We start from the raw sequence: 11,209 nt of genomic DNA on the forward strand, positions 1-11,209 counted from the left end.
TTATCCACTAAGGTATACTTCAGATAGAAAAACACACACCAAACTGCACAATAACTTTTTCGGCCAGCTGAATCGCTGTCTTAGGTCTGTCAAATCTGTCCGGTTGCATTTATTGTTAACGGAATGACGGATAAGGCGCTATAAAAACCATAACCCTACATACACACACATAAAATAAAAAAATGCTTGTCAAACGCATCAGGACCTTGAAAGACTTGACCATGTTAAGAATTGAGGGGGAATAAAAAAATAGAAAAAAAATGCATGTCTTGCGCTATGTTACAAGCATTTGCATATTTTTATTCCTATTATACCTTACTGAGTATGCTTAATGGAGCCTCGTAAATGGCTCTGTGCTTATGGTTGACCTGTGGGCTTGAACTCCTGCACTTAGTACTGGTGGGTGGAATACATAACCACTACACTATAGTGTCACACATTAAGTTTACACATGTTAATTCAATACATGTAAATGATTTTTAGGGAATATGATTATAGCCCAATCAATTTATTCTTTATTATTGGAACAGTAATAAAAGCTAAGCGCATTATTGACATCTGTAATAATAGTTTAAAAATCGACTCACCGTACAATGAAGAACCTTAGGTTACATGCCAGCATGACTTTTAGTCAAAAACAAAATTGTTTCATTGGTACGCAGCTGTCAGCTCTTAATGATTTCTGTTTACCATACTCTCCGGCGTGCGCACCGGCATTTAATTACCTAATTAGAGTGGTAGTTAAAAATACCTTGCTACCACTTCTGTGTTGTTGTGAGTTTGACAAATCAGGTTAAGTAGACTGTAGATGGGCAAATGTTTTTTTTAATCAGATGTTTATTGCTGTACCTTGCTCAGTACTCTGTATGTTTAAAGATGTAACTTTAAAGTATGTTTAAAGATGTGTGTGTGTTGGTGAGCAAGAAATCTCTGTTGCTGCAGAAAGGGCTTAATGTACTGTGCTGGTGGTTTTTATGTTGAATGTTAGTGCAAAAGTGTTTGGTTAGCTGTGGAGTTTTAATATTTAGTCCACTGTGTATACTTAGAGGCGGAACTGCATACAGTCCTCTAGAATTTAGTGAAATGTTTCAATATTATCCCTATTTTTTTTTTCTTTCTTGTTTACCCTCCCCCCACAGCTATTTGGGTCTGCTGGGATTTTGACTAATCTTGTTGTGTGCCATTTTAAAACGATCTTGTGTGTGTGGTAAGTATAAAACAAATATAGTTTCTTGCATACCCCTTGTTACAACACCTTGCAGTAATAATGGCCATGGTTTTTGTAATAATTTTCTTGTGCTATAATAATTTTTTTTTTAAAGTGGTGTTTTTTGCCCCTACCTTAAACACATTAGCACTCTGTGTTAAGTGTTTCACTCCCTTCACATTTCTATGGCACATAAAGGTCAATATAACTAATCTGATTTGTGAAAGGGTCTATGGCGTTGGTAAGTATCACGTTTGCAAGCACTTTGGTGGTGGTTCTATATGACTATATGGTGTTTGGTTATGTAAATTATTTATTTTTATTTGGTTTTTTTTCAAACTCGCCTTAAACATTACTTTCATCTTCTTATGGAGTGGGGCACCAGGGGTTATGGACGAGGTTGCTGGGGTGGAGGAGGAGGAAGATCAATTTTCATGGTGTTTTTACAAAGTTTCATTGTTGTGCTAAGGAATACTTCACCTAGTTTGGTAATAGTCTGCAAAATGTCAGATTACGGCCAACACACGTATACAAATTTAGCACCAGTTACATTTGTCTGATGACACACATTGTTTGGCAGCTGTTACATTACATGTTTGGTGGCCCTGTCAATGTTATTTATTTATTGTGGTGTATAAATGTGTAATTATTAGACTATCCAAATATCTGTTAAATTGCCCTCTGAAAATATAACATATCGACAAAAGCCACATTCCAGCTTGGTTGTACTACAAATCCTATGTCAGTGTGTGTGTCACTAGTAAATTATGTTAGTTTGGCCCTGATTAGAAGCTATGACTGTTTAAACATGCTACTATATGCGAAGAGTCTTTTGCGCCTCTTGCATTGTAACATGGTTTTCTGTAGGAGACTGAAATAAGGATACAAAGCTTTGGACCTCCTTATTCATTCTGGGCCAGTGATCATGTTCAATGGGTACCTGTGTCTGTCTATACACAAAATATCCACCTACTAAACGACTCAGAATTATAATTTGCACGTCATGTCAACTAGCTTGCCCTTGCCTAAATAAAATCCACCACTGCAAGGGAGCACAAAAGTATTGTCATGGCCAGTATAGCAATGAATGAATGAGTTTCATAACTAAATAAACAATAAGGTCTGTTTAGCCAAAAAAGGTATTAAGGCATCCAAATTGTTTAGAACTGTCATGCAATTGTGGAATGAGACCATAGAGTTTAGTACAGTAAGGACTGTATAAATAAAATTGGCAGAAAAACTACCTCTTGGATATCTATCACGGCCAGCAAAGTGGCGTAGTGGTCAGCACTTTTGCCTCCCAACACTGGCCTAATGAGTTCAATTTCTGACCATGGTGTTATCTTGTGGATTTGTCCCTGTGTTTGCATGGGTTTCCTACAGGTCCTCTGGTTTTCACCCACACTCCAACAACATACTAGTAGGGTAACTGGCTGCTATCAAAATTAACCCTAGTCTCTCTCTCTCTGTGTGTATGATAGGGAATTTAGACTGTAAGCTCCAATGGAACAGGGACTGGTGTCAATGAGTTCTCTGTACAGTGCTGCAGAATCAGTGGATAGAAATAAATGATGATCACTAGGTGATGTAGATAATGTTGTGTATAACTAATTGAATTAGAGGGTGTGTTTCTTTGGCAGAGTAAACCATAATCAAACTGCGATGTTTTTAGTGTCCTTATGACATGATTAGCCAGACACACAGCAAGCAGCTCACACAACACAACATACACCCTTATATAGTGTACACATGTCATGGCCATCTGTATTTCTTGGTCCGATTATGGGCCCTTGGGACTAGCTGGAGCTGGACTCAATAAGAACCTAGCACACTGGATCATCTTCCTGCTCATGTTCTTGATTATTGTTTAATATAGCACTTGAATGAGCAGTCAGCAAATGTAGGCAAAAACTCTGCTTTTGTAATGCAGGCCAGACCACTGGAGGCAAGACCTATCCTCTGGAGAGAAGTGTGTTGTTCGGCCAATGAACAGATCACAGCAGCAGATCTAAATAGGGTGTCCCAAGCAGCTATTGTCTGATCAGGTAATGTGATCTGAGCTGGTGATTCTTGTTGGTCTGTAATGATCACCTGACTGCATCCAAGCTGACCACGCCCATGCAGCAGAACAAACCGTGTGTGTTTTCCAATGGTGGTGTGGTTGACGGGAATGTTGCAGACTAACAGAAGGGGCCAAGGTAGATGTGATATGACAGAGGTGGAATGGGGTAAGTGCACCTAGGAACCCAATTTGACTCCATAACTATATGTGCTTAGTGCAATAAGGACATTAAGTAACATTTAAACAAGCGTTAGACTAAAGGATGATTGGTGTACCATACACTGTGCATTAGTACTATTCTTAAAGACAAATGCCTTATTAGATGTGTTTAAATTTTCTACAGTCATAACGGTTCAGAATAGTAGCTACCAATACTTGACCTGTGCCATGATGGGAAATAATCTTAGGAGTATTTAGGCGCTATTTGCACCTTTCTTTTCCGGCTACTTTGTGTCAAGTTACAGTTTACAAAAACAAAACTTTCTTTACAGGATCATTTTTTCTACCTATAAAGGCCCACTGTAGTAGTGGCACGCTTGATGTCAAAACATTTACTCACACAAACAAAGAAATACTGTGGCAAAAGCATTCTGAAGCTTAGCTTGATAAACTTCTTGTTTAAGTCTTCTTGACCAAACCAGGGGCCTGAATCATTCTAGAAAGTTAAGGCAAAGTAACTAAGTCAGGCCAAACCATGTGGCATTGGAGGGGTATGTTTTAAAAATGGAGCTTGCTGATTTTTATGGGGGGGTAGGAGAGGTCCTAGATTAACTTTTAATTACCGTCTTCAAATAAGCTAACAAGTAGTTTGGAACAATATTAAGATACAGTCAGTATGTAAGTTTTTAAACAAAAAGGGTGATATTTTATTACACTGACCTTAATTCATGGTTTATAGAAGATTATTGTAATAAGGATCCTTTCCATTTATGACCCTGAATCAAGCTGCCACTTCCTTTTGGACACCACACTAAAATTAGATACCTATTCCTTAAAGAACCTTCATGATTCGGGACGTTTTTTGGGAGGTAATCTTTTGCTGATACTTGATAACAAGTATTGCGTACAAATAACCATCATAGATGATGTAATAATAAATCAATAAACACATACTTAGTAATAAAAACTAAAAAATGTATTAAACAATACATATTTTGTTATCCAAATATGAGATAATGTTTTAAAACAAACACTATTATTTATTTTTTGGTTGGTTTTTTGTAAGGAGTCTGAATGGGCTGGCTCCGACTCCTACTTCTTGTCACCCGTGATGTAGAGGCCTCAGATGAAGCAGCCAAACCTGCATGGGAAACGGTTTGTGTCCGACGAGGTGAAGGCTCATGGACAGGGGTTTGGGAAGGGACCACGACAGGGGTTTGGGAAGGGCCCACGACAGGGGTTTGGGAAGGGCCCACGACAGGGGATTGGGAAGGGACCACGACATGGGATTGGGAAGGGACCACGACAGGGGATTGGGCTAAGCCACAGGCAAAAGCTAAACACATAAGACGACAGAGGGCTGGGTCAGGGAGGGTGGACGCAACAGACCCAACAGGGAGGGTGGACGCAACAGACCCAACAGGGAGGGGGAACGCAACAGACCCAACAGGGAGGGTCGACGCAACAGACCCAACAGGGAGGGGGGAGCCACCAGCCAACTGTGTATAGGGGCTAGTGAACACAAAATCTGAGCTGGGTGAAGGGAATGTGGCGGAGGTGCGTTGGGAGTGGGCATGCAAGAGTTCACCCAGGAGTGTTTCGATATGTGACATAGATTGAGTTAAATTTGACATTTGGGTGTTGTGTGTGGCTATTAAAGAGTTGTGTGAGGTCATTAAAGAGGTGTGTGTGCTCATGAAAGTGGAGAGTGTGCTTATGAGACTTGTAATTTGCTGATCCGTGTGTTGGACAGTGCTCGCTATAAGTGCCAGGTGATCATTCTGTGAATCTGTGGCGCAGTAAAGTCTTTGTGATGCGTCCGAGAGTGCCCGCTCCCATGAATTGTGACCTGGATCCACCTGATCCCCCTCCACATCACGGGCAACTTCAGAAACTACTTCAGTGGCCTGCTGCTGGGAATCTGTAGAGAGATTTAAAACAAACACTAAGATATTTGATAAAAAAATTTGCCAACAATAATATTGTTAAAAAACCTATTGAGGTACGCCTGAAGTAGCATTGGTCAAGTGTGAAATCACTTTTAATGTGCTTCCTGCCCTTTACAGTCACCTAAATGAGACTTTAGAATCTTTAATTTATTCAAATTATGCACAAAACTGTATATGTAGAGAATTTTTAGCTTCACAGTCTACATGACATTTCCTCAAATGTGATAGGCTAAAATATAGTGCAATAAAAATAATCCTTCAGACACACCCAGAGAGTTTACACATTTGCTCAGACATATAGAAACATTTACAGTCAGTAACTAAACACACTCATCATTGTACCTAGTGGAGCGGAATCTCCTCTTCGGGGTGGGCTATAGCCAGTGTCTATGTCGCCCACCCCAACAATCTCAACAAGAGAAATAGCGGCCCTCGCACGCTCTTCAAGCTGGGTCAAGGAAATGTCCATTGGTGGCCCACCCCCAGTCCCGTGCGCATGGCGGTGTTGCCGTGCTAGTTTGCTTTTCAGCCTAGCTTTATAGTCTGCCCACCTGCGGAATAGACAAATATTAGGGTGTTAATTTTTTCTATTTTTTAAAGGTTAAAATCAATATACTCATCCAACCACATTTATTAATGCCACATTGTACACTAATGTCTTGGAATTTACAATTGTGGTTAATGTGCACAACTCAGTATGTAAATGTGGCCAAGGCCCATGCTGCTTGGAACCATCACCTAAGGGCCTGATAGAAGAAAAGATTATACACACAAGGCTGCTTGTACATCACAGTTGGCTAAGTAATACTAACACAGAATGTACATGCATATATATATATATATATATAGATAGATAGATAGATAGATATAGAGAGAGAGAGAAACAAAAGCAAATAAATACTACTCCACAGAGTTAGTCACATTCTATAGGCATTTTTTCTAAACAGTGGCTTTGTACCGTTTCTGAACCTCATGCGCTTTTCGTCCATGGGGCGATATTTCATTAATCTCTAACGTAATTTGCTCCCAATGGCGGTGACGCTCCGGGCCCGTAATCTGGCGGTCCCCCGAATGGAATCGCTGTAAAACCTCTCCCACTAAAACCTCTAATTCCTCATTAGAAAAAATGTTTTTACGCATAGCTGGCCGCTCGGGTGGCTGCTCCCCACTGGGGCCTGGGTCACACATATTCCTATTGGAAAGAAAATAAAATTAGGTTTTGGCAATGTAAACAATCAGGTGCCAATACAGATTTTATGGCCATCCATCCCCTTAAAAGTTTTAATTTGGGAAAGTACTACCTAGGTATAAAACACATGGACCTTATTCAAATCAACATTGTTGCTTCTATATTGATCCAACATTTACTTTGTCCACTGTATTTTAACATTAATGGTGTACAAATACTAGTTCAACATTCAGCTACTACTACCAGTTTCCATTTTTAAAAGCCTAACCTTGGTTAACATGTTTAGCCACATACATAAATTCATGATATCACATTACGTTTTTTGGAGTAGCAAGCCCTATATCGTGCTTCCAATATTACTTTGGTAAATAAAATCAGCCAGCAACACACTTAATTTTGTGCACTACAAATGCTATTTGTTAAGTAAGCGTCCCAATACATTTAAACATTTGGATGCATGTGTCCCTCAATGCAATAAGTCAGTTATTAGTGTGTGGGATATGGATAATCTAACAGTACTTAGCATTGTGTAAGCTACTAATGCATTCTTTTACAGTTAAATGTGAGGGCTAGGCCACTTCTGGTCACACTCTTATTACAGCTAGGACACACATTTTTGTGCATACACAGATGGTTAAATGAGCAGGTACAAACGATTGGTATATAATACAATCTATCTGACCTATTTATACTTACTTTTATATATTTGCACAAAAAGGAAAAAAAAATAGATTACAACAGTGTGTAATGTTTGGGGTTGCCTGCAAAACAAAAAATTACGTTGATTAAAATGCAAGTTAATGTGATGTTATCAACAATGCTAACATCTAAATATTATTGAGTGCAAGATTGATCAGAAAAAAATGATTAGCTTATTGTAGGCTGATATATACCATTAGTGCCATGTTAAAATGTGATGCCAAGGCCCCTTTTTATAGCAGGTTTATGTCAACTAGGACACGCATATTTAATTTAAAAAAAAAAACTACATTAGAAGAGACAAGCACATTGTATATATTACAATAATTTCCTTACTTTTGTTGTTACTGTTTGTTGTTTGCTTATTAGGCAAAGTATGTAAATGTTTTCACAGTTCAATGTGTCCTGTTCAGTCAAATCAGCTACTGAACAGGCAGTAAGGCAAAGCACAGGTGGGTTTAAATGGAGGTTTGGATTAATTAATAAACCAGGTGTACACTCTTCCTCCTAATTGCAATGCACAGAGTACTCGTCTCATCGTAGGGGGCCGCCATGTTCTTGGTGGGAGAAACACAGGTGTGTGAAAGATCCGCATGTGACGTGAGTTACGCCCATACGTGCTCTGAGAACCAATCGGAGCTCAGAATACTGCTGAGTTGGTTTCTGTGAGGAAAAATGAGGGCTAGTATTTTCGCGAGACGTGAGCTCCGTATTCTCACAGAGGCCATGGACAATGTGCCCTCTGGGCGATATGTGTCCAATGAGGGTAAACTGCGGGCATATCAAAGGGTCCGCAGACATTTACGCCTGCGGTATGGGATACGCAGGAGCGTCGTCCAGCTCCAGAGACGCTGGAGCGATCTCCGGCGCCGTCAGCCCAGGCTCCTTGATGACCTCCGGCAGGAGATAGTAAGAAGTGAGTTCTGTATTAATCGCAAAAACCATCACATGTGTACATATATATTTGCTATATGTTTGTAAATAAGTTCACCCTAATCACCTGACATGGCCTACATAACAATGTGCAAGCACACTCTAAAGGACATGCCCCTTCCAGTGCACCCAAAATGCTTTGCCTCCTGTCTCCTACATTTGTCTGCTGAGAATTTAATGACCTAAATGTTTGATTGTGAAAAATCTGACCATTAAGGGTGGGTTTTGGAATCAGCCATTGTAACTCTTGACCCGTGTGCTGTAGCTTGCTGGTCTAACCTTAAAAATTTTTTGTAGGGGCAGATGTGTTGTCATTATTTGGCAAAGATGTAAAAGCCAGGTTTCAAATTCCAAACACCTTAGTGTATAGACTAATTTTTAAAAACTCCCATAAGATGCAAACAGATTACAGAGTATACTAGATATAGCTAATCAATCATTACTTAACTGCCTATTTTGACTATTGTAGACTGTGAGGTAGTCCCAACAAAGGGTGATTTCCAAAATATACTCAACATTCTAAGATTTGGAGCTCCATCCACTAATTCTGTGATCATGTAAAGACAGAACTAATTGACATCATTATTAGGGCCATGGGGTTTGCTGACTTAAATTCACCTACATGAAAAAAACATACTAGGGCCAAATTTGTTCAAAACCTAATTAGGCGGCCAGTAGTATGTTTAGGGAGTGTGGTAGACAACACATGCAAATATGGAGCAAGCCTCCAAACTCCACACATATGAAACAATAATCAGGGAGTTGAATTCCTGACCCCAGTGCTGTGAGAGCAAAGTGCTGACCACTAGGCCACTGCGATATTCCACAACTCTATGTAAAATACCAAAAATTGTGCAAGGTCATCGTCATAATCATTTATTTATATAGCGCCACTAAATCCGCAGCAGTGTACAGAGATTCCATTCACATCAGTCCCTGCCACATTGTACCGGGCCGACAAGTCATGTGAAATGCTTTGTGTTCATCATGTTTAGCTTCTTGCATTGTTAGTAGCTAATATTTCTGGCTGCTGACAATGTAAAGATTATTAAATATGTATGATCACCTGATTGTCATAATACTATCAGTTCTTTCAAATGGTGATTGTGTTAACATGTCCTTTTGTTTATATTTCCTTTTCTCAAACAGACCGGGCATGCTGGGATGTGGTGGAGGCGCAGGCGGAAGAGGGGGAGGAGGAAGGGGACGACCAGCAGCGCCAGCCGCAGCCACAGGAGGAGGAGGAGGAGGAGCAGCCGGTGGCAGTGTCATCGGAGGAGGAGGAGCCTGTGCCGGTGCTAGTGGGAGTGGCAGCAGCTGCAGTGGAGGAGGAGGAGGAGCCGGTGCTAGTGGCAGTGGCAGCAGCTGCAGTGGAGGAGGAGGAGGCTGACCTGGAGGACCAACGATTGGAGGAGGCAGCATCGGGCAGCCAAGAGGCAGTGGCCTTTGATGATAGTAAGTATTTTTGAAAAATGATGAACCTAATTTGATAAGATTGAGGATGTCCATTAAACTTGTACATAATCCCTGCTGTGACACATGTTGATTAAATGGTGACATAAATGCCACAGGTTTTACACATAATATCTGGCTACAAATTTGATGTACATTAAACACTCAAACCACAGCCAGAGCCATCTTAACACATGGCCACGCAGGGCAGGGCCCTAAAAAATGTTGCCGCTATGCTGGTGAACTTGTCAGCATATTAATCACTTGATTTTAAATTCCAATATCAACCAACATATTTTGACTTCCTGTGAGTTATTGTGTAGGTAGTGGCCCATGGTAGTGCTTTGCCCTGGGGCCTATAATGCTGGATAAGACAACCCTTTCCATGGCCCTCTCCCCTAGCTCACCAGAATGTAGGACATTTATCCAAATGCCTTAGCAATGTCTAATGTGCGTCCAAATGGTTTTGTTGGCAGAAGGCTAACATTTGAAAGTAATGTAACAGTACACATCTCTAGTAAGTCCAGTCTGTTTGCCAAATTTGGTAGAGCTGTATATTTATTGTTTTCGTTTGGTTCCTTTCAGCACCTGAGGAGGAAGGTCAGAGATTAGTCACACCACCACCCACTCCGGCCCAATTGTTGGCCCAAATGGGCCACTTACTCACCAATCTCGAGGCCACCTGCCAGCAACTGGTGCGATTGGTTGCCGACTGGAAGGCCACATTGGACTACTGGTCCTCTTTATTTTAATTTCTGTATTAGATGTAAATATTATAGTTTTTCCTTGTAAATATGTTGTTAATTTTGAGCCCTTGCCACATTATATAACTAATTTTCCCAAAAACCTTGGTGTGTGTGTCTTTATTCATCTCATTACACAACATGTGGGTGTAAGGCTACAAGAGAATGTATTTAAAATCCTAAATGTGCTACATTTCAGCAAGATAGATTGTTTCTAAAATCATTGCTGTAGCATAAAAGGTTTAGATTTGCTGTTTGCATGTCATCCAAAAGGGACGTGTGCCCTCCACCAACAAGCCACCCCTGTAAGAGGTATGCCATCTGTAGGCCCTGTGTGCAAGACATTCCAAAAGATCAAATGCCCTAGCTATTTCACAACTTCCCCAAATCATGTGTCATTGTAGTGATAGTCCAAGGTTACGTTCCAGTGTCAGAGCAAAGCCAGTCACACATTGAAGAGAACATGGAAACATGGAAAGTGTACCCAGGAGTGGCATAAGTGGTGTAAGGCAGAAGTGCAAGCGATGCAAAGCTCCATGGTACTGGAGTGTGGAGATCGGCCTATTTGGATAAAGCTGAGTACATTACATAATGTGTACGCCGTGGATCCAGAGGAAAGTCTGTTTGCTGACAATGTTGCATGTAACTCCAAGGAGGCTGACCCCTACAATCCCCCCCCCCCCCCATCTTAGTCCATTTGGAGTAAAAAAATGTAAGCATGGACATAATAATGTGCATGTGTGAAGTGTTAGCCCTGCGGCTTGTATAAAGTACACCCCCAAAAATGTAAATCTTACCATACAGGAACAATATGAG

At 40.6% G+C, this 11,209-nt stretch overlaps 1 protein-coding gene across 1 annotated transcript; it reads right to left on the reverse strand.

The window, feature by feature from the left end:
- Nucleotides 1-4,382: 4,382 nt before the first annotated feature.
- On the reverse strand, nt 4,383-5,913 carry LOC142100108 (uncharacterized). The gene is made up of 2 exons (XM_075184087.1): nt 5,720-5,913; nt 4,383-5,349 (listed from the first exon to the last, which is right to left on the reverse strand). The coding sequence occupies exons 1-2, from the start codon at nt 5,844-5,846 to the stop codon at nt 4,469-4,471; spliced, it is 1,008 nt and encodes a 335-aa protein (XP_075040188.1). The 5' UTR covers nt 5,847-5,913; the 3' UTR covers nt 4,383-4,468.
- Between the last annotated feature and the right edge of the window lie 5,296 nt (nt 5,914-11,209).

The sequence above is a fragment of the Mixophyes fleayi genome, chromosome 8 (genome assembly GCF_038048845.1).
Source record: "Mixophyes fleayi isolate aMixFle1 chromosome 8, aMixFle1.hap1, whole genome shotgun sequence".
NCBI classification, from domain to species: Eukaryota; Metazoa; Chordata; class Amphibia; order Anura; family Limnodynastidae; genus Mixophyes; species Mixophyes fleayi.

Bases quoted from the DNA above. Each gene is read 5' to 3' on its own strand.
- LOC142100108 (XM_075184087.1), bottom strand. From the start codon at position 5,846: ATGGACATTTCCTTGACCCAGCTTGAAGAGCGTGCGAGGGCCGCTATT. The intron at 5,350-5,719 runs GTACAATGATGA...ATCTCTCTACAG, and splicing joins AGGAGATTCCGCTCCACTAG to ATTCCCAGCAGCAGGCCACT.